Source organism: Miniopterus natalensis, chromosome 2 (assembly GCF_054644295.1).
Source record: "Miniopterus natalensis isolate mMinNat1 chromosome 2, mMinNat1.hap1, whole genome shotgun sequence".
NCBI classification, from domain to species: Eukaryota; Metazoa; Chordata; class Mammalia; order Chiroptera; family Miniopteridae; genus Miniopterus; species Miniopterus natalensis.
In genome coordinates this window covers 109482457-109507602 of record NC_142082.1, presented here as the reverse complement: position 1 = coordinate 109507602, position 25146 = coordinate 109482457, and the positions used below count along the sequence as shown (strand labels likewise).

The 25146-nt window shown below is 38.1% G+C and overlaps 1 protein-coding gene across 1 annotated transcript in view; it reads right to left on the bottom strand.

Moving 5' to 3' along the window:
- Positions 1–2658: 2658 nt before the first annotated feature.
- Positions 2659–25146, bottom strand: part of UBE2N (ubiquitin conjugating enzyme E2 N) — a 42381-nt gene continuing 19893 nt past the window's right edge. The window contains exons 2-4 of the mRNA XM_016215261.2: positions 5386–5632; positions 5057–5197; positions 2659–4362 (exon numbers count right to left, since the gene is read on the bottom strand). Of these exons, the coding sequence (XP_016070747.1) occupies positions 4322–4362; positions 5057–5197; positions 5386–5632 (429 nt within the window). The 3' untranslated portion in view covers positions 2659–4321. The remainder of the gene's footprint in view (positions 4363–5056; positions 5198–5385; positions 5633–25146) is intronic.

The window sequence follows — 25146 nt, the reverse complement described above, 5'->3', positions numbered from 1 at the left end:
GAAGGAAAACAACACAAGTTCAAATCTAGTGCAACCAACCTGTGTCTAAGCTGTTTTTGACTGGTCTAAGTCTTAAGTAGTCTTATTGAACATAAACCGGCATATTTTGTAGGTTATGATGACATTGAAGTTACTGGGATCATGTAACTTCAAAAGGAATCGTGGTCGGTGATAATGGATTAGGAATGTGTAAAAAGTAAATATACTACTTAGTCTACATGGTAGGAACACGAGGTTATCAATCTTATAATTTTTAAAACATGTTTTGTCCCACAGATACAAAGGATTAGCAAAGGAAAAGCTCCTTAATGACTACTATAAAATGTACTTTTACAAGACAATGGGATTTCGGTTGCTACGCTAACTGGAGACAATAAGCAAGGTCTGAAGGTTCAGTCAATTACTATGTTTCTACAACCAGGAACAGGAAGAATTACATCAAGTCAGTAGAGCTCTGCTTGGTAGCAAGTCTACATTCACACACTCGGTGTGTCTCAGGTCCCCATGAAATGAGATCAGCTGAAGGGTGGCCAAGGTGAAATTGGGGGAGAGGGAGGACCCAAACTCTTTCTGTTGAGCTCTGCACTTAACAGGAAACACTTTAGTCCACTTCCCAGTTTTGCAGCCAATGGGAACTTACCCAATTTGTAACATTTGCCGTGAAGTGAACTCGGAACCAACCCTCCCAAATTACCACCTCAATGATAAAATGGAAATTAATGCAGGAGATATATCACCAGTCTTGGTGGTAGATTACAGGTTTCTATTCTTTATATTTCTTTCAAGGTATAACATTCAACATGTTTTGCTTTTGTGATCAAACCTTTTAAAAAACTTGATCTAATTCCTTGAACTAAGCAGCATGCCAAATAGCTAAATGAAATGTTGCCCCAGGTCCCAAAATACATTATTTCAATGAATTATTACATTTTCTTAAATAGACTGATGAATTAGCTGCTCTATGAATCATGGCATGGGGGGGGGCAGTTTTTCCAGAAAAGGCTGTATTTTTAAACTTTCTGCTACTGCAACAAAAATGAGTGTGACTAGAGCAGCCAAAAGATTCCTGGGCCATCAAATTGAAAAAGCCAATCCCTATCATTCCCATGACACCATTTAGTTCCATTTAGCTAAAATTGTGTTTTCAATATCTTGAATAGCAGATTTCCTTCCCCCTACTCCTTAGTGCTAAACCATAGCACCTGTGGTTTTTGTATTGATTTGTATTTAACCTTATTTTTAAATGCTTCTAAATTTTTGCATTAAAGTCTGTTCTTGATCTAGAGCATGGTTTAAGTTCTACAAACTTCAGATAAAGACCTTATTAGGCTGCCTCTGAGAGAACTACTGTGGAAGCAAATCACAGCAGACTACAAAACTTAAAAATCAAGTAACACAAAGCTCCTAGATCAACACCTCAGGGTTTGGGCAGAGTTAACTCTCAAGAAGCCACTTATCAATATCTGCATTCTCCTCCTTGTTCCCAGGGCTTTTGCACATGCTGTTCCCCTAGGCTGGAGGTGTTCATCGGGCTGGAATTCAGAAGAGCAACCCTCCCAAGCACTTCCTTCCCTTCTCCGTATTACTACTACTGTTTATCCATGTCCTTCCCTCATTAGATCAGAAAGTCCCAGAGGGAAAGAAAGCCCTAAGTCAATCTTATTCATCTAATCATCCCCAACTAGTAGTACGGTCTTAAGCACATACTAAACTTTTGTCAAATAAATGGACTGTTTTCTTAAGCTTAGGAGTTACTCACAAAGTCAAAGGTTCACCAGGAAACAGGACTATATAAAGGAGCAGGTGGGCTGTGGGGCAGGGGAGACTCTAGCCAACTGCAGAGCCACTGGGTAAGAGAAGGACAAGCCCTAGTTAGGAGGTTGCCACTCAGCTCCTCCCAGCAGATGACAAGCAAAGGCAGGTCATGTCCTCTGTTGCCAGGTAGATCAAGTTACCAAAATTCTGGATTTTCATGTAAATCTTCCCAATTTTTAAAAATGTTGGCACTGAATTCAAAATGTTTAACCAACTACACTGTGTGGGCCAAGAAAAATAGGCCCAAAAGCCAGACAGCTGCGAACTCTCCCTTGGCCTCTCCCAGAACCCCTTAAATCCTACGAAAGCTCAGTGAACACACTGGCTCATTTCAATCCAATGGTTGAGAAAGGAGATTTTACCAAACAATGCAGACTCATCAAAATTACAAAGGAAAAAAACATGATGCTGTAAAATTAGGAATTTATATATTTGAAACAAAAACTGAATTATTCCATTTCAGTTCTATCACAAATTTAGTAGACATCAGTCCTATTTTAGACAGATTTTTATAATGCAAAAGATTTAAATATGTAATTTTATAACTATAAATCACTATGTGAGATGAGACTAGTTATCATCATGAGCAGTGCCACCTGCAACAAATAAAACTGATCTCTATTTAATTGCTTGAATGTTCATTCATTTTGGCCCCAGAATAAGATTTCCTTAGTTCTAACACACCTCTAAACAGCCTAAGAATTGTTATAAATGACAACTGCTGTTAGTTTTTAAATTTACAATATTAGGGTTATGAATAATTTTATTCTGAATTAAACTTATATTTGTTTCCAAGCAATGCATTTATTTTTTGTAGGATACCAGTTACCAGTCATCAAAAACTTTTGTATGTTGAAAATGTAATTTTAATAGATAATTCTTCATCTTACATAGGAGCACAATAAAATACACCACATTCTGAAGAAACTCCAAAAGTTACGAGATTAAAAGTGGGGGAAGTTCAGATGGGCTACAATATCCATTACCTTGAAATTGCAAGAGACAAAGGTTCCAACCCATAGGTTAACATTTACATACTTAGGATTGGCTACATTGATGACTTAAAAATATAACCACCAGGAATTAGATATGGAGAAGGATGGGAAAGAACAGTTTTGGGGGGGGGGGGGGGGGGAGGACGACTCTGTCAATGCAGAAATACTGAATATCAAATTAGAGAATAAAAGGAGCTCCCATAGCAAATATTTGAGGGATGAAAATAATCAGTAATTGAGGATATGATGCTCTCAAATGAAATCTTTCTGATGACACTTATGCAAGCTGGTAGCTTGAGATTTGCTTGAGTCTGTAAGATAGACTCAAATGCCTCAGCAAACGCCAAATGGTTATCAGACTGGTGTTTCCTAATAACACCCATCAGTGGTCACATGAACTTTTCAGACAAAAACTAAGAAAAGGGTCATAACCCAAATGCCTGTCACAAATGTGGCACATGTGAAAGTTCTACACACAAAGTCAGTCACACTTTTCAAACATTGTGGCAAGACACCAATGTTCATCCAGCTAATGAGACAACAGAAACACATTTATTTCGAATTTTGAGGAGGTGGAAAAATGTTTGACGTGGATGCTTCACGCATGCTCAGGGCCAAGTTTAAAATACTCCTTTCAGTGATACAGTAACACAAATTTGCATCAGTGAAAGAAACTGGCATAATCCACCTCTTGCCATTCAACTTGTCAGATGGTGAAGATCAAAACAGAATGTTTCATCCGTTTTAATTTTTAAATACGATTGTCACATTGGGAAAATGAACTAAACACAGTAAAATGAACTGTACAAAGGCAAAGTAGAATAACAAAAAATATTTTACTAAAACATAAGATTTACAGAAATTTCCAGACTAGCCATACAAAACGGTCACAAGCTCTTTCTTGAAGGGAGGATTCTACATTTGACAGCGAAGTCACGATGTTATTAGTGAGGGCCATGGTGTTTGTTTAATGTTCCCATTTTGGTTCAAACAATCAAGCTTGTCCAGCTACAGCGTCTAAATAAAGTTAGACTTGGCTAGAGAGCACATTCTAAAGAACTGGTTAGCTGCTTTTGACCAATGCAATTAGACCACCATAAAGGGGGAAAGGAGCCCATAAAATTAAAGTTAAACTACCTCCCCCCTCAAAAAAATAAAATAAAATAAAGAAAAATACCCACACCCCTGCAGCTAACCCTGACAACTACCTTCATTCACAGTGCTTTATACTTAAACCATGATGGTGGAAATGAATAAAAGCAGAAAGGAGTCGCTGCTTTTAAACGTTTCACAACAATCCAGATGGTACTTCTAGCCTCTGCTCATGCTTTATAACAGTGAATCAGGACAAGACATAGATTTGCTAATGTGCATTTAATCACCAAAGAACTGAAGATGTCTGGGCTTTTATTCTGTAATGTTTCTAAGACTGTGTCCATTAAATGCAAACAAAAAAGGAAGAAGTCTTGGCAGAACAGGAGAAGTGATGCACACTTGATGATCAGATCGATTTAAATATTATTCATGGCATATAGCCTAGTCCATGCTCTAGCTGTAGACAAAAACAAACATGCAATTATTTTACTTAGTTCAATGTTACTTTCCAAGCTCTATAAAAAGTCAGCAAAAACTATGACGTTAATTATGGAAATGTCATGCTGTTATCTCTTAAATTCATGCCATTTTCCATAATCTGGATCAGGACAGAAAGATTGTCTATATGTCTAATTATCAAAAGTTCTACAAACGTTAACAGGATGAAAAGAGTTGTCTCCTTTCGTCATCTTCCTTTCTAGATATATAGTGCCCCTCACTACATCTGTAATAATCTGTAGAAAAAGCTTATTGATTTCAAACTCCCTACCTATATAAACTGATGTAACTTTATCAAATGGATTGCAAAAACAATTTAAGAGTTCAAAAGTTTTCCATTACCTTTACCTATTTGCTAGATGGATGGTAGACACTCAGTATTTGTTACATTAGGTGTGGTTATACAAGAGTCCAAGTTCTCCCAATTATATGTTGTCTTTAAACTTCGGGATCACGTAGTAGGTCATAAGATGGGAGCATGAAGATCTTTTAAGAGGCATTTATTTACATATTATAAACAGGATCTATTTATTTCTTTTAATATATATTTGTTCTTTTTCTTGTTAAGACTCTAAAAGAAGATTTTTTTTAAAGGTAGCACAGATACGTTTTAAAAAGTGGAGGTGGGGTAAAAGAGAATGAATATTAAATACCTGTTTCTATGGCTTGGGCTTCATTGGTCTTCCATTGCTCCGCTACATCATTTGCTAATGGATCATCTGGATTGGGAGCACTTAACAAAGCCTGGATCGATAGCAGAACTGTGCGAATCTGCAGTGCTGGGGACCACTTATCTATGAAGGCAATAGGCCCAGAATGATCAAACATGAAAAACCAGCCCTAGAACTGCTACATTGCCCTCCCACAGACCTCTGTGGTATTTAGATAAGGCAGGATTATAACGTACAGATTCTCAATATGGAATACATAAGAGGAAATTGAAGGAATCTTAACAGTGTATAACAATAAAGGTAACACTTACCTTTCAAAATATCTAAACATATTCTTCCCAACTTGTCTACATTAGGATGATAAATTTTGGTCATGAAACGTACTTTAGGTGCTGCCATCGGGTATTCTTCTGGAAGGAATAGTTCAAGTTTAAAAGTCCCTCCCTCAAAGGGGGAATCCTGGGGGCCAGCAATGACCACATGAAAATAACGGGCGTTGCTCTCATCTGGTTCTGCTTTAATGCCGGGAACTGGTTCTGCCAGCAAACGCTGGGTTTCCTACAACAGTAAAACATAACACATTTGTGAAACAAAAGTTATTTTGCTAAATCTCTAAGTAAAAATTAGAAAGTTCATCTCTTAAAATTGAACACAACTGAACCTTTCCAATCCTCTGATGGGGTTTTTATGTAGCTTATAAAACACAAAGCTCAAAGAAAAGGCCTTCTAAATAATCAGCCAGGTGAATGCAACTGCAAGCAAATGCTGGTGACATACATTCCAGGTACAATGTCTACAAATATGTTGGTGATAAATTAGGCTAATGAAACTGGTTTTATACTAAGGAAGAGAGAAAGGAGGAGGGGAGGGGAGAAGAGGAAACTAGAGTTACCACATAGTTAAGGCAACTTGTCCTGTTAAATACTCTACCAAAACCAATCTGTTTAAAAAAGTAAAATTAGTTTTAAAGTCACTGAAAATCTCCCCTCCTAATCAGGTCTACAGAAATATAATATACAACCATGCTGATTAAGTCTCTAAGATTGACGATGAAACTTAAAGGGACCCTTACCGCTCCCCAACTATCATGTTAATTCTTTTCCATCTTCCTCCCTCTCTCCTAAAAAAATGTAACATTCTTCCTCCTCTTTCTTCAAACCTCCGACATCTCTATCTTCATCTTCACTTTTGGCTGATGACTCTGCTTTCAATATTTCATGAGAAAACCAAAACTTCCTGAAGTTCCCACTGTAGCATTTGTACACCTCCCTTCATCTGTGCTCTGCCTTTTCTCCTGCCACTGTGGATGAAATGGCTGTCACTCTGGGCTAAGGCCAACCTCTCTTCTTGAGCACTAGATCTTAACTCCTCCTCACCTACTCAAGGACACTGCTCTAGCAGTATCTATTTCCTTTCCTGAATCACATTTTCCCCCTTTTAGCGGATCTTACCCTGAACTGTACAAACTTGCTGTAATTTCTCCCAATAAGAGGAGAATCTGACTTTAGTCTAACTCCCCACCAGCTACTGCCCCATGGCTTTGCTCCTCTTTGAAAGTTATCTATACCTGCTTGTCTCCAATCTCTCCTCCCCCTCCTAATCTTGAATACAATTCTCCAATCAGGCTTAGCCACTAACCTGCTTGTTAAAGTTACCAATGATTCCCATATGGTGGTTAAATTGAATGGCCAATGTTTAATCTTCATCCAGCTGGCCAGCCCTCCTCCTTGCAAGGCTTCATCCAGCTTCCCTACAGCCACACTCTCTGGACTCTCTCTTCCAATTTGTCTGGCGGCAACCTCCTAACCGATTCCTTCCTAATCACCCCAACACCCCAATGCAGACATGTACCAGGGCTCTGTCCCAGGGCTTCTTCCCTGTCTATACATTTCCATAGTGATCTCCTAGAGCACAATAAATTTATACTAAATATACTCTGTACATGCTGAAGTCTCTCCAAAATCATATCCAGCACAGATCTCTCCCAATTGTGTCTCTTCTACCCATAACTGCCTGCTTGACAGCTCCTCTGGAGTGTCTAATAAGCATCCCAAACTTAGCACAACTGTTCACCCTCAACTTGCTCCTACCCCGAAAGCCTTCCTCATGTCAGTTGACCATAGATCTATCCTTCTAACTGATCCACCTTTTCCTTCATACCCCACACATCTAACCTGATCAGCAAATTTTGTTATCTTGAACTCTGAAATCTACCCATGACTGGAGTGCTTCTTATCACTCCACTGCTACACATCTGATCCAAGCCCCCATCAGTTCTCACCCAGCATACTGAAGGAGCCTCCTAAATAGTTCTCCCTGCTTCAGACCTTGCTCCCCTCCCCTTCCCTGGTCTGTGTTCCAAAGACCTTTTAAAATCAAAGTCCTTATAATGCCCCCTCTTCATATGATCCTTTCACTCATCTTCAGCTATGCTTTCCCCACCCTACCCTCACCCCACACTTGTTTCAGCCAGATTAGCTTCTTTGTAGTTCTTCAACCTGCTAGGCACACTCCTCCCTCAGGGGCTTTGCATTTGCTCTTCTCCCCAAATTTCTATATGGCTCACTTCCTCAGCAACTAAGATCTTTATTCAAATGTGTTTTCTCAGTAGAAGCCTCCATTATTAAATCTGCAAACCCCATGCTACCCTATCCCACACTCTCCCTATCCTTGCTCCCCTACTTTATCTCCACAGCACTAACATACCACATATATGTCACTTAGATCAGAATGGAAGTGCCATAAAAGGAGAGATTTGCATCTGTTTTATTTACTGCTACATCCTCAGCATTTGAAAGAGTGCCTGGCACCATAGATGTTCAATAAATACTTGTTGAATTAGGAATTTATTTGATATTACAAAGAACAAGGAATAAAGTCAGAATTTCATCTTTAACAATTAAAACAGTGTTATTCAAAGCAGGATGTGCACTTCACAGGAAGAAAACAAAAAGACCATTTCAGGTGTGGGAAGAAATAATCTAACTTATACTAATAATTTATTTCTATCCAGAAAAGTGTTAATATTCAATATACAAATTGACAACAGTATGTGTATTATGTATATTAGTAATAGATTTTCAATGTTTTGAATAGGCAAAGTGTAGTAATAAACATTTAGAACACTGCTATACCTAAGCTTTTAGGTATGAAAAACAATGAATGAGAGAATACTGTATTTACACTTTCACTTAAAAACAATTATACAACTATTTCATTCTATAGCCTACAGTTCATATACTAAAAAAAAATTGTCAGCAGTCACATACTGAAAGTTGTAAGATGCAGATACAAAGTCAACTCCTTCCTCAAAATGTGTTAAACCTATAACCACTTAAAGTAATGCATTTAATACTTTAACTCAAGACTAGATTTTGTTTTGTTTTAATTGTGGCAATGCAGGATCAAATGAAAAACTAAAATGCCACAAACTACTTTCAGCAAAATGCTCTTTAGGTTCAAAGTAAAACATTTTTAGAGCATTAAAAACCTCAAGAGGCAATAATAAAGCCTCTCTTATCTTGGGAAGTCCTCCAATATGTAACTAGAAAAGAGGCTGGCATGCATTTTAGAAAAAAAGTAAAGATATTAAGGGTGAACAGTAGGAGTAAAGGCATGAGAGAAGTGGGTGCTAAACTTCCTTGAATTCTGACCTCTCACCTCCGACATCCTCCTCTCGTTTTGCCCCAGGCCTTCATATTTTTAGAATGCCATGAAGAGGAAGACTGGAAAAAAGACAAAGCTGAGGTCCAAGAGCACTGAAACACCACTCCCTGATTACACAAAATAGTAGCAGCTCTATTCAAAGCTATCAAAAGCTGCCAGAAGGGCCTCCAAGATCATATCCCAAAATAGCTTCAACACCACTCTCAGTACACTGTCTGAGATAGATACAGCAATCATTTCCTCATCTTCAGTTCACCCTCAAAAATCAGTCTTTCTTAAAAAAATGTACATATTAAACATTTCACGTGGCCTGATCAAACTGTAAGATTTAATCAGAACACATTCTAGAATAAGCTTTCAGGTACGGGAGACTTTTTGAAATAGTTTCATATGCTCTCAAGTTCGAATGAACTTTGATATAATAAAGAGGTGCATAATTATTTGACTACATGGCATTGTAGTCAAATAGCCCATAGCATAAATTATGGGAGGGAAAAAGAATAAAATCCAAACCAAATGGACAAGTCTCACCCACAGAAGTTGATGTCGATGTTTTTCCCCCCTAAAAAGGTAAAAACTACGTAGGAAATAAAAATCCTTCCTGCTACTATTCACACAAGATTAACTGTAAAGCACCTTCTGGTTTCATAGTTCTCTTTGGTAGAAACACAGTGTAATACAGTACAATTTCCTCAAGTCTAGAAGTAACGAGTTCAAATTCCTACTGCATTGTTTGCTTAACTATATTTTTGAGCAAGTAATTTACATTGCTCTGAGCCTCAGCTTCATCTATATAGTTAACATTACTTCTCATGCAGAGCTGCTACGAAGATCAAATGAGATACACTGTAAAGGGCTTGACAAATGGATTACATAAGAAGGCCATAGTCATACCTAACCAACCATGTAGGTTAGGAATAAAACATAGTAACAAATTTCAAGATTTATTAAGTAACAGTGTTTGTTTAAATGAAAACAGAATAACCCTTAGTTGCTTTTCGTGATCCTACTTGTTTAAAAGCAAACAGTTTTAATCCAGAAACTGAATCCCAGGTAGAATTTAGCATAAACCATGCAGAACAGAAAGCACTGTAGAGTATGTTAAGGAAATTTCTACTAAGAAGTAGAAAAGGAAGTACACAGAGTATGGATTAAAGTGGCAACAAGATTAAGTCTCAAGGAAACTGTCTGATCTTGCAGACTGTGTTAATGCTGCAAATACTTTACAAAAACAAATCCTAAAATTATACCACAGTAAACTATAACACTTGGCATTCTGTCAACTAAACTCCATTAACTAGGACTTTCCCCATTTTTAAGTTCATCAATAATTTGTGGCCCTTTCTGCCACATGAGGATACAATGAAAAATCTGTGAACCAGAAGAGGGCCCCCATCCAACCGTGGTGAAGCACCATAATCTCAGACTTCCAACCTCCAGAGCTGTGAGAAATAAATTTCTCATACACTTTGTAAGATAATGATTGATTACGTACAGTAATATTTTAGGTAATAAAGAGTAGTCTTAGAAAGAGTGGTCATTTTTGTGTAAGAAAAGCTGGTCCAGTTTGTAACTATCTATATACACCCAACACATCTATACAGAAATTAGGTTGTTCTCCATTTAGAATATTCTCTGATAAAAGGTGAAGGGATTAGCCAAAGAACATACATGCATAACCCATAAACACAGACAACGGTGTGGTAATGGCCAGAGAGAAAGGGGGACAGGCTGGATGGAGGTGGGCAAAGGCCCGGGGGGCGGGGGGAGTCTGTAATAGTATCAGTAATAAAAATCAAGTAAAAAAAACATTTTTATGAAACAAAACTGCAGTGTATGACTAATAATGTCAATTCTAGATGTTTTCGTTCATCTCACGCAACAGCTGACTCAATAACTTTTTTTAAAAATCCTCACTCCAGGATATTTTTTCCATTGTTTTTCAGAGAGAGTGGGGGGGGGGGGGAGAGAAACATTCATATAAGAGACATACATCGTTTAGTTGCCTCCTACATGCACCCGGATTGGGGCCGGAGATCGAGCCTGCAACCGAGGTATGGTGCCCTTGGCCAAAATCGAACTAAGGATCCCTCAGTCAGAGGGCCAATGCTCTAACTACCGAGCCAAACCAGTTGTCTAGGGCAACAACTACTAATTTTATCATGACTTTAAGTCATAAAACTGAGAGATGACTCAATGATGCCTACTCTGTCTACTCCAACCTCTGGGAGTACATCTTGTAAGTGATTCTAAAATATTAACAAACAGGGACTCCTTTTGGGGGTTTACAAATGAAGCAAAAGTCAATGTTTCATTGTATACACAACTATAAACTACTTGAGGGCATCTAGAAGTTCACCCTGTATATGCCAGTGGGAATTTTAAAAATGTTACCAACATTTTTGAGTGTTACAACCCTAACGTTTTAACCGTATGGTTTTTGTAGCACAATTTTGCTTAACGGTGAACTTTAGGAACACATGTCTCATTATAGAACTGACTGCATGTATTCTGGTTGGGATTAAAAACAGAATCAAGCCCAGCCAGGCGTGGCTCAGCGGTTGAGCGTCGACCTAGGATCCAGGAGATCGGGGTTCGATTTCCGGTCAGGGCACATGCCCGGGTTGCGGGCTGCAATCGACCAATGACTCTCTCATCATTGGTGTTTCTATCTCTGTCTCTTCCTCTCCCTTCCTCTCTCTGAAATCAATAAAGACATATTTTAAAACAAACAAACAAACAAAAAAACCAGAATCAAAATTGTGCTCAATTTCCTAACTATACTACTTACTTACAAATCACAAGGCCAGCTAGAGGTACACTATGACAAAAATGGTTTATGAATGCTTTCCTCTATAGCAGTGCTATCCAACAAAAATATAATGCAAACCACATATGTAATTTTATATTTTCCAGTAGTCACATTAAAGAGTAAAAAGGGCCCCGGCTAGCATGCTAGTAGTTAGAGTGTTGGCCTGCAGACCAAAGGGTTGCGGGTTTGATTCCCAGTCAAGGGCATGTACCTAGGTTGCAGGCTCATTCCCCAGCCCTGGTTGGATATGCGCAGGAGGCAACCAATGTGTCTCTCTCACATTGATGTTTCTTTCTCTTTCTCCACCCCTCCCTCTGCCCTTCCACACTCTCTCTAAAAAAAAAATCAATGGAAAAAATATCCTCAAGTGAGGATTAACTAGAACAACAACAAAAACAAGTAAAAAGGAATAGGTAATTCAAAATAGTATTTTGCCCTGGCCAACCGGGTTTGCTCAATGGTTAGAGCATTAACACACACAGACCAAAGGGTCATGGGTTCAATTCCCGGTCAAGAGTACATACCTGGGTTGCAGGTTCAATCCCCAGCCCTGATTGTGGTCCCTGTGTCTCTCTCACATCAATGTTTCTCTCTTTTTCCCCCGCTCCCTCACTCCCTTTCTACTCTCTCTAAAAAGCAATCGAAAAAAATGTCCTTGGGTGGGGAGTAACAAAAAATAAATTTTTTAAAAAAGTGTCATTTCAACATGGAAGCAATATAAGTATTCAAAATCCAGTGTGTACAGTGTGTACTTTATACTTACAGCACATCAATTCGAACTAACCAAATTTCAACCACTCAGTAGCTACATGGGGCTAGTAGCTACTATAGGACAGTTAAAACACAAAACAATTCTGCTATAATGATGTTATTTAGAGGTCATTAAGAATAATTTAGCCCTAGCTGGTTTGGTTCAGTGGTTAGAACATCGGTCTGAGGACTGAAGAGTCCCAGGTTCCATTCCGGCCAAGGGCACGTACCTTGGCTGTAGGCTCAATCCCTGCATGCAGGAGACAACCAATCAATGTCTCTCTCTCACACTGATGTTTCTCTTTTTCTTTCTCTCTTCCCTCCCTTCTACTCTCTCTGAAAAGCAATGGAAAAAATATTCTCAGGTAAGGATTTAAAAAAATTTTTAAAAAATCAAAATTTACCTTGTTTGGTAGAGAAACTTTAATAATTCCTTAATAATTTAAAATTTGGTAGTGAAACTTGAAAGTATCATTGTCCCCTCAAAAAATTCTACACAAAAAGTAACATCAGCACATCTGAATCACTATAACAGGAATTCACATGTGTTGTTACAGTCACAAGAATGTATTTGAAAATGATTTGTAGCAATTTCAAAAAATGTATGGTCAAAAATTAATTCAAACAAGGCAACTGTATGGTAAAATAAGGTTTAATAGTTGAGGAAAATTTTAATTTTTACAGTTCACACTACCCCCTAGTGGACATAAGATATATTTCAACCCCATTTCCTTTGCAAATGAAAAAAACTGACTCTCAAATTATTTTACCCTAACTCACTTTTTAAAAATTGCTTATCCTAAAGTCAGATGAGAATAATAATTCTCAAGGCATACCTTCCTTTTTCTTTTTCTTTAGTTTTTTTTTTTTTTTTTTAAATATATCTTTATTGATTTCAGAGAGAGGAAAGGAGAGGAAGAGAGAGAGATAGAAACATCAATTGATGAGAGAGTCAATGATCGGCTGCAGCCCGCAACCCGGGCATGTGCCCTGACCGGGAATCGAACCCTGATCGCCTGGATCCTAGGTCGACGCTTAACCACTGAGCCATGCCCGCCGGGCTCCTTTTTCTTTTTACTCCCTCCCACACACTTAAACCTCATGGTTTCTTTACACACACACACACACACACACACACACACACACACACACACACACACACACACACACACACACACAGAGTTTTATTAACTTTTTATAGAGAGGGAGAAGAAACATCGATGTGAAAGCACATCAATGGGCTGCCTCTTGCACGCCCCCTACTGGGGAATCAAGCACACAACCCAGGCTGTGTCCTCACCAGGTACTGAACTGGCGACCTCTAGGTATACTGGAGAATGCCCAACCAACTAAGCCACAATGGCCAAGCAACCCTCATGATTTCTTTTTTTTTTTTAAATATATTCAGAGAGAGGAAAGGAGAGGGGGAGAGAGAGAGAGAAACATCAATGAGGAGAGAGTCATTGATCAAGCCCGCAACCGGGCATGTGCCCTGACCGGGAATCGAACCCTGATTGCCTGGATCCTAGGTCGCTGCTCAACCGCTGAGCCATGCCTGGCCGGGCCCTCATTATTTCTTAAGTGGCAGGCAGATTTAGAGAAGGAAAAAGGGAGAAACCTGTTTCAAAGTCTCTGAGATTTTAAGAATCTTAAGATTTTAAGAATCTTAAGATTTTAGACCAAGGTATCTCTTTATTTCCAATTGAATTGATAAGTAACAGGAAAGTACTCTGTATTCCAAGAGATAGGGCAAGACAACTGGGCTATAAATCTTTGTTTTAATTTAGCCCCTCACCCCAAGACCAGATCAATGCTCCTGTGAAGTTCAGTGAAAAGATTGGAGACTTGGAAGCAAGTTGGTTCTCGTATCTGAATTAGTCTGGAAGTGTCTCCCCTGTCCTTCCAGTTTACTGTGCATTACCATCACTGCTCTTACTATAACTAGCACAATAATTGTTGGTTTAATTGTCAGACACTAAACTATCTGAAGATGGCAACTCCAGCTAGCATATGGTAGTGATAAATGCTATAATTGTTTGTTCAATGAGTAAATGCATGCATGTTTAGGTACCACACAGAGCAGTTGAGACGAAATACTATACTTGCTGTGTTAATTGGTTAACTTCCACCCCAGGAATGGCATTTAAGACATTCCAATCACCAACAATGGACAAAAATCTGAAAATCCTATTAACAAACTGTGCCTTTAACAAAGAAAACCGTTAGGCTGAATTCCTTGATTTCTTTGTCCACCATCCCAATTCTTCTGCCCAACATACACAATCAGGTTATATTGTACTCTTTCTTTTCCTCCCCTTCCCACCACTAGTCTGTAAATTCCTTTAAGTCAGGGACTCTATGCAACTATCAAGCACTATTCCCAGATATACAGAAAATCAACAGAAGTTCAAGTAACAACAAAAACTTACAGTGCCAAATACTGACTTAAGTGCTCAACATGTATCATTAACTCTTTAATCCTCATACCCAATTTACAAATGAGGAAAATGAGGAAGAGTGACCTGACCACTTAAAGAGTATAACCAAAACTAGCATGTGGCAGAGCCAAGAATGAAACCCAGGCTACTGGACTCTATTCAGTCTGGCTTCCAAGCTTGTTTTCTTAATCTCAATGTGACACAGAAAGACAATTAACAAAAAGAGAATAAATGTCAAATGTTTGGCAGGACAGTAATAGCACAGAAGTTAAGGAAGGGGCTATTTTCAGTCCTTCATAATCATGATGAACAACTTTAAGAAAGTTGTTCTTTTAAAGTTGTTCTTTTGGGACTGCAACTGAAGAAGTATAGTCTTATTAAGGTAAGTAAAATAGAAAAAAAAATTCTGCTTTATTTGATTGAGAATTGGTATATACCATTTTGACCTGGAATTATCTATTACATGGTAAGCCGTCTGCCTATCTTTGGTACTACACAAAACCACTGTGCTCTAAAATGTTATCGTGACTTTGAAATACGAATTTACTGACAAATGTTCATTAATATCTTGTTTTGTACATAGCATTGTGGTATGAAGTAACTGAAAGGAAGAGTAAAACAGAGTCCCTTCCCCCAGGAATTTATTTCACTGTGAATATAAAGTATACATAAAGTTTTTAAAAGGTAATTTTAGAAAGGGTTATGTCAAGGTCCTAGAGAAGGTATAGGGTATGCGTTAGGGACACTGTATGAACAAGACTAGACTGAGGGTGTATTATGTTCTTATTTCTAAAGACATGTTAAAAGTTTTCCGGAAAGATAAGGACCTTACAACTCCATCGTTTTTTCTTCTTTTTTGAAAGATTTCAAAATATTGGAATCACAAGACAGTGTCAACTACTACTTTATAACACACTCATGAAAGTCTTGATAGTTAAAATGTCTTTTGAATACCCAGCTCTCTATTTAGTACTAAAAACTAAACTTCTCCATTTTCTCTTGGTTTCTGATTTGATGGATGATATAACACTTCATAGCTGGGAATTCCTTTAGCACCAGTTCAAAAAATAAAAATAAGCCTTTAGTGATCTGAATACTGTAACTATCTACTGTTTTAATGAATTCTGTATCTTAAGAATAATGTCTTAGAACTCTGAATGAAGAAAGGACCTAGCTTAGCAACACTTTGAAACTGCTGTTGTGCCAAGATCCTTAACACACTGTTAACAAACCCCACCCCCCACACATAAAAAACAAGCAAACAAAAACAAAACAAAACATAAACGGGCATATGCTGGATTCTGGGAGGAAGTATATAACTTAAAAGGTGGGTGAGGAAAAATCTTTTGTATTCATCCTGAATGAAAATTAGGGAAATGTTTCAATGCCTGTTTCTGTATAGTATACACTAAAATTATGAGTTGATGCATCAGCAAACACCCAGGTGAGTTTACTTTAAAATATCAGCTTTTAAGTTAGAAATTATCTAGATTTTGGGTTTCTTTCTTCCTTAAAATTTTAACTGGTTATTTGAAGTTGATAAGGCTCTATGTGTAATTTTAGTAATCTGTTTATAAATTTGTCTACGATTAAGCAATGATAAAAATTCCCCCATATGTTTATATCTTCCCTCCCCTCCCTTAGTATAATGTTGGAGTTGGGAACTTAAGAATGTGACAAGTAAAAGTTGAGGAATTCCAAGATGGAAGCTACACTGACACTCTACCAGGACCAAACTGGAATTAAACTAAACTACAGAAAAACCATCCTGAATAATCAACTGGAAGACTACCTGGAGAGCACCCTCATAACCAAAAACCTAAAGTGGAAACTGCAGAGACTAGTAGTAGGAAGTGTGGGGGCACGAGAGGGCACGCTGGGCTCCCGCAGGCAGCAGCTACAGGTCTGGAGGGATGTCTCAGATGCAGGCGGTTCCCCTTGAGAACTCTGGGGTCTAAACCCCAAGCTGGGCATTCAAGCCCAGAGCACCAAAACTGACAAAGGTGCCCACATAACATCTGCCCACATAACATCTGGCTGAAAAGCAGCAGGGTTTCTGCCTGACAGAGACAGCTGGAAATGCAGGCACCCTCTTAAAGGGCCAACACACAAAGTTTTGTGTGCAGTCACTCATCTTGGGCTCTGGTAGAGGGAGGGCAGAGTGGACTAGAGCTGTGTGAGGAGAATCAAGGGTTTTGGGTTTTGGAGATAGAGCTCAAAGGGGTGACATCTGGACTCCTATATTCAGTAGTTCCCCCATACTGCAGAGGACATCTTTCTCAGACAGACCACTGCCAGCAGCTAGGGAGCTTTTACCTGAGTGGGGAGCAACTGCCCCACTCTGTGGAGTTTATGCATTGCTGTGGTCTACAGCCTGAGGCACATTAAGAGAATCAGATTAATCAGCCTGTAGTCAGAGGCAGGCCTCTGGGTGCTTTGAGTCTCTGCCTGATCTGCTTTTGGACCCCAGCTTTGGAAAAGCAGACTTTGGTGTGCATCTTGGTCCTGTCTAAATGCATCCAGCCCCAGCAGAGTGAACTACAAGCTGTGGGTTGTTGATAGCTCAAAACAAGGAACTCAAGGCCAGTCACAAACAGTGTCTAACACTGGCCTGCACCAGAGACCCTCCAAAAAAAATTAGGGTCCTAGCAGATTGACCTAATACATAGAAACAAATCCAAATAGGCGGCCAAATGGGGAGACAAAAAAATCAAGCACCAAATGAAGAAGAGAATTCCCCAGAAGAAGAGCTAAATGAAATGGAAATGAGAAGATCTATTCAGAACACTGATTGTAAGGATGCTTAACAGCATGAGAAAAGATATGGAAACTATGAAGGAAATTAAAAATGACATAGCAGAAATAAAGAATACATTGGAAGGAATAAGCAGCACATCAGAGGGAGCTGAGGATCAGGTCAGCTAATTAGAAGACAAGGCTGAAAAAAAATCACTCAATCAAAGATCCAAAAATTAAAAAAAATTAAAAAACAGGACAGTTTAAGGGAGCTGTGGGACATGGAATGTAACAATATTCACATCATAGGAATGCCAGAAGAGGTAGAAAGCAAGCAAGGGATAGAGAACCTGTTTGAAGAAATAATGGCAGACAACTTCCCTAACCTGGTCAAGGAAAAAGTTCAGGAGACACAGAGTCCCAAGCAAGAAGAACCCAAAGAGGCCCACACCCAGACACATCATAATTAAAATGTCAAAAATTTCAAGACAAAGAGGGAATCTTAAAGGCAGCAAGAGAAAAGCAATGTTACCTACAAAGGAGCTTCCATAAGGCTGTCAGCTGATTTCTCATCAGAAACTCTACAGGTCAGAACGGAATGGCCTGAAGTGTTCAACGTAATGAAGCAAGGATATGAAACCAAGACTACTCTATCCAGCAAGGCTATCATTCAAAATAGATGGTGAAATAAAGAGCTTTCCAGACAAAAAAAAGACTAAAGGAATTTACTACCACCAAACCAGCATTGCAAGAAATGTTAAAGGGACTGCTGTAAATAAGCAGAAAAATATATACAGAGAGAAACATAGGCATAAAGAATTAAACTGGCAATAGATAAGTAACTATCAATAACCTTAAATGTAAATGGATTAAGTGCCCCAGTCAAAAGACATAGGATAGCCGAGTGGATAACAAAACCTGACCCAAAAATATGCTGTCTATAAGAGACCCACCCACCTCAGAACAAAAGACACACGTAGGATGAGAGGGAAGGGATGGAAAAACTGTTTCCATGCAAATGGAAGTGAAAAAAAAGCTAGGCTAGCAATACTCATATCTGACAAAATAAGACTTCAAAATGAAGACCATAATGAGAGAGAAGAAAGGTCACTACATAATACTAAAGGGATCAGCCCAACAAGAGGATATAACCCTGATAAACATATATGGACCCAATAGGAGCACCTACATTTATTTTTAAAAATCTGGAAGACTTTTATAAGGGAGAGATTGACAGCAATACAGTCCTAGTAGGGGATTCTAACACCCACTGACTTCACTGGATAGGTCTTCTAGACAAAAAATTAACAAAGAAACAGTGACCCTAAATGACACAGTAGATCAGATGGATTTAATTGACATTTACAGAACATTCCAACCCAAAGCTGCAGAATATACATTCTTCTCAAGTGCACAAGGGACATTATCGAAGCTGGACCACATGTTAGGACACAAAACAAGTCTCATCAAGTTCAAGAAGACTGAAATCATATCAATCATTTTCTAGGAGCACAATGGCATGAAATTACAAGTCAACTACAATAAAAACACTAAAAACCATTCAAACACATAGAGGCTAAGTAGCATGTTTAAATAGCAAACAATGAAGGGTTACCAAAGCGACCAAGGAAGAAATCAAAAACTTCTTGGAAAAAAATGAAAACAAACACCCAACAACCCCAAATCTATGGGACACAATGTAAGCAGCCCTAAGAGGGAAGTTCATAGCACTTACAGGCCTACCTCAAAAAACAAGAAAAACTTCTAATAAACTAACCCTACAACTTAAAGAGTTAGAGAACAACAAGAAAAGCCCAGAGTAAGTAGAAGGAAGGAAATAATAAAGATCAGAGCAGAAATAAATGACACTGAGACTAAAAAAACAATACAAAAGATCAATGAAATCAAGAGCTGATTCTTTGAAAAGATAAACAAGATTGATGAACATGTAGCCAGACTCATCAAGAAACAAAGAGAGAGGACCCAAATAAGCAAAATCAGAAATGAAAGAGGTTAAGTAACAACTGACCCAACAGTTGGATTGTAAGAAAATACAAAGGATTGTAAAAAAATACTATGAACAAATATATGCCAACAAGCTGGACAACCTGGATGAAATGGACACATTTCTAGAAAAATACAACCTACCAAAACTCAATCAAGAAGAGACAGAGAACCTGAATAGGATAATTACTGATGAAGTTGAAGCAGTAATCAAAAAACTCCCAGCACACAAAAGCCCTGGTATACATGGCTTCACAGGGGAGTTTTACCAAACATTCAAAGAAAAACTAACACCTATCCTCCTCAAACTATTTCAAAAAAATCCCAGAGGAAGGAACACTTCAAAGCACTTTTGATGAGGCCAGCATTAGCCTAATTCCAAACTAGATAAAGACACTACAAAGAAAATTACAGGCCAATATCCCTAATGAACATAGATGCTAAAATCCTCAACAAAATACTAGCAAATAGGATCCAGCAATATATTAAAAAGATCATACATAATGACCAAGTGGAATTTATTCCAGGGATGCAAAGCCGGTAAAATATTTGCAAATCAATAAACATGATACATCACATAAACAAATTGAAAGACAAAAATCACATGATCATATCAATAGATGCAGAAAAAGCATTTGACAAAATCCAACACCCATTTTTGATAAAAACTCTCAGCAAAGTGGGAATAGAGGGTCATACCTCAACATAATAAAGGCCATATATGACAAACCTACAGCTATACTCAATGGGCAAAACCTAAAACCATTTCCCCTAAGAGCAGGAACAAGGCAGGGGTGTCCACTTTGACCACTCTTACTCAATATAGTACTGGAAGTCATAGCCACAGCGATCAGACAAGAAGAAAGCATACAAGAATTGGAAAGGAGGAAGTAAAACTCCTTATTTGGAGATGACATGATATTGCACACAGAAAATCCTACAGACTCCATCAAAAAAACTACTAGGTTTAATAAATGAATTCAGCAAGGTAGCAGAATACAAAATTAACACCAAGAAATCGATGGCATTTTTATACACCAATAATCAACTCTCAGAAACTTAAAAAAATAAAAAAATCAATCCCATTTACCATTTCAACAAAAAAAATTAAGATACTTAGGAATAAACTTAACTAAGGGGGTAAAAGACCTGAACTTGGAAAACTCTAGGACGTTGCAAAAAAAGTTAGAGGATGATATAAACGAGTGGAAGAATATACTGTGTTCATGGATTGGAAGAATTAACATCATTAAAATGTCCATATTACCCAAAGAAATCTATAAATTCAATACAATCCTTATTAAAATAACAACAGCATATTCACAGATCTACAACAAATACTTCAAAAATTTATATGGAACCAAAAAAGACCCCAAATAGCCATAGCAATCTTGAGAAAGAAGAACAAAGTTGGAGGGATCACAATACCAGATATCAATTTATATAAAGCCACTGTAATCAAAACAGTCTAGTACTGGCACAAGAACAGACATATAGATCAGTGGAACAGAACAGAGAACCCAGAAATTGATCCAAGCCATTATGCTCAATTAATATTTGACAAAGGAGGCAACAAGAGGTAGAGATCAATGGGGGGGGGGGGGGGGGGGGGGAGGGGCGTGCAACATCGGTAATGCTTTCTACAATAAAGATAAATTTAAAAAGAAAAAAAAAGAATGTAAGAATTTGAAGTAACTGTTGTAGATCAGAAAAACTTATCTATGGTCAAAGAAAAGGGATGTCTGGCAGCATAAGGCAAAATGAGGTTCGAAGTGAACATTCGTCATTTCTTTTGGCCACCCTACAGCTAGAACACCCTTGTTTGGAAACAATGCCTTCCCTCCAACCTTTATGGATTCCCACTTCCCCCACTAGAAGCTTTAGTCTTATTTCCTAATTCTCTTGCAGCTAAGCATGTGAGATCTAGGCTCAGTCAAAACCTGTGCACCAGAAGCTAAACTACAAAAGAAGGATCTATTTTGAAGAGTAGTAGTAACCTTAAGACAGCAATGGAAGAGGTTCTAGTGAAGCAACCTTTACTTGGCATTAGCAATCACACTGCGATTCTAGTAGTAAAGTCTCCATGATGTGATTCTGAGCCTTATTCCTGGCTGCCTCTTTCTTTGGCACTCCTTAGGATTGTGTGAGGTACCTTATAACTCAGTGTTATTTCTACTTACAAAGTTGGCTTCCACTGCCTTCTAAAAACACAAAGTCTGAAATAGTTATGAAAGAAAGTGAAGAAACAGTAAGAGGAGGAGTGGGGGGGGAGAGAGAGAGAAGTGTGTGTGTATGTGTGTGTGAAGAGGTTAAGAAGCTAAATATCTCTTTGGGATTAAACAGGGTCAAAGGAGGAGAGCACTAAAGTCATCTAACCTCTTTATCAAAGAACTTCTACCTAGTTTAAGAGCCTTTAAAGTGGGAGCTAATTTCACATTAGAGGGCTAACTTCCAGTAGGCAGCCTGGTGTACCTACTAGGGAAAAAAGTCAGAGCTAGGGCATCTGAATTTAATCTCAGTTCTAATTGTACCAATTTGTTACCCATCCATACAAACTCATTTACCTCCCCAGCCTTCTAAAATTTAGTCCCCTGAGCATTTCAAAACTTCTCTCTAGCAATAAAAGTGACTGAACATTTTATTACTGGAATGAGTTAAACCTTAGTGCTATATGCTTCTTTCTACTGAAAGGTGCCCTTTTGTGATACTCTTTAACCTTGTAATTACCGTTTAATATTTCGGCTTCCTGGTCAAGGGGAGGAATATTATAGACTGTATCCCCAGCATCTATGTTAATGTGCAATATTTAAATAAGAAAGAAATTTTTGCTAATGGTACCTGCTTTTTCCCCACCTGCTTATTACAGAAAAATATACAATCAACTTAAAATTAGCCCTACTCCTAATAACCAAAATCTGGTTAACATTCTAGTATGTTTGTTCTAATAAAGATAAAAGTCCTTAAAAAGTTTAACATGTTCACATATTTTTCATTTACTTTGTCACTGCACTCTGCTTTCCTGATTGCTTTATAGGTAAATTAACCAATATGCTTTGCAGACCACATGGCATAAACAGGCACTTTTCTGGGCCTACAAGCTAGTGGCTACACTTCTACAGTTACCATGTAATCTTAGTCCTTTTCCTTGATCACTAGTTATTTTAGGCTTCCACAACAAATTTAAGTGCTTAATGCCTGAGCAGTCCATAGGAAAGGCCTATGCTTACTTATATTAACAGACAAGAGAGATGGAAGCAGAGCAGTTGAAATTTTTGGTGAGGCAAAAAAAAGTTACAGTTGTTCCAGATTTGCAATCCAATTGTGCCAAGAACATAATTTTGTCCAAAATCCAAGCCATCAGGAAGGAAGAATTAGTTTTTTCACACTCTGTAACTGAGATAAATTGGGAAACAATCACATATCAGGGTTCCTGTCTCCTCCAAAATAAGCTTCCTTTAACAAGTCTTCCAAACTGGACAGCTCCAAGAATGGACCATTCACATCACTGTCTGCATGAATCACACCCCCTGACAGTGCAAGATCCTAAAATACTTGGTATTAAAAAAACTTCAGTCTAGGAGCTATAAAAATCAACTTTATTATTGTCTAACTCATGGAAAATGGGTTACATATGATAATTCTAAAAAAATTGAAATATATTTACCCCAAACATTCCATTTTCCAACCCACTGTTGATAAATGGGCATTCACTGTGCTTTAAAAAATCTATGCTCCACTTCAGAGTGTTATATTGCATGTGTTTTTAAATCCTCACTCAAGGATATTTTTTCCATTGCTTTTCAGAGAGAGTGGGAGAGAGAGAGTAGAAGGGGGAGAGGGAGAGAGAGAAGGGGGGAGGGAGAGAAAAAAGGGGGGGAGAGAGAAACATCAATGTGAAAGAGGCACATTGATTAGTTGCCTCCCACACGTGCCCTGACCAGGGCCAGGGATCAAGCCCGCAACAGAGGTACGTGCCCTTGGCCAAAATCGAACCAGGATGCTTCACTCTGCAGGCCAATACTCTAACCACTGAGCCAAACTGGCTAGGGTGAGGGTTATGTTTAACATTTATCTATTTTGTGGGAATAATACATCAATGAATACATCCATGCTAGAAAGACATTAATTCTTTTTAGATTTATGGTGAAGCAGTATCTTTGCAAAATCAAATATTAAATATGGTTCAGTATTACGTTAAAACCTATTTATTCTCTGAACATTAAAACTCCCAACCACTGTAGAGCTAGATTAGTATATTAAGCAGATAAAGAAGCAGGGAGGTCAAGTGAGGATGTCCGAGCCAGTGTTTGGCTAGGAGTCAAGCCCAGAAATCCTAGCCCCAGATTCTGTGCTCCTACCACATGTAACTACAAGTATCCATCCACATACCCTAAGTTCTTTTGCGCTTGAAAACTAGAAGACCTAAGCCATAAAAAATTATTTCGCCCACAAAGCATTTCTACCATTTTGAAAGTCAGCTGTTAGTTAAAAGGTAAGCAACTGACTAAATGCTACTGAACACTGTTGGAAAGTAGGAATGCACCTTCTGTAGAAAGACATCCCTTACACACTTTGTCACTCTACTGTCTGTCTATTCTAATTCCTATAGGCGAAGGCCCAGGTCTAATGTTTGCAGCCGCAACACTGAGCACTAGAGTGTCTTACATTCCATATTAGTTGAATGAACAGATGTAACTTCAAGAACTTCCAAAAATACTAGGCCCAAGGCTTTAAGAACCAGACGGTGGCTGTAAATGGCAGGAGTATACAGGAAAAAAAGACTTTTTAAAATTCCAAACCCAATCTTCACAAACTACTTCATACTTTTGCTCAAAAGCCTTCGCCTTGATGCCTTCCATACTGGTTGTGCACTTAAAGGACCAAAAACTAAGCACCAGAGATATCAGGCTTAAGTTTCTTTTGCCCCTTAGCAGCTTTGATGAATAATAGCCATTTTCTTCTATTTTAATAATGATTATTTGCTCAATACCGACTGGTTACATTATTAAAAATTCAGTACTCTACCTCAAAGTTTTTAGAAGAATCTGAAATGAAATTGCTCAAAAAACCAAATTAACACGTGATTAGAAATTAGTATTTCTAATTCAGAATATCAATTTGGTTTGAAAGTTAAATAATCTTAAAAGATCCAGCTGGAGTATATAACTCAGTAGATTTTTTATTCTTCTGTAATTTCAGATGATTATTTCGTCCTGTGCTACTGAACCAGAGGAGGAAATGACCCAGACAACTCAGATTTTAATACAGGTATACCTCAGAGATATTTTGGGTTCAGTTCAGATTGCAGCAATAAAGTGAATCTCGTAATAAAAAAGCAAGTTGTAATCTTTTTGCTGGGATGGTCTTGCCTTCAATTTATTAAAAACAATGACTATGATTTGTAAGTGCAATAAAGCAAAGCACAATTAAAACATGGTATGCCTGTATAACTGAAATAAACACAAATATACATACTGAGGCAGACGTATTATGTGATAGAACTCTGTGTATAATAATACTGGGTCAAATTCATCCACTTCATGTAGAGAGCCGGAGTCCCTGAAACAATACATTTACATAACATGAATGCTAGAATTTGGGCTTGCCAGCAATGTGAGCTGATGCACCTGAACAAAAATAATAGGTTACAAAATTGTGAAATAACT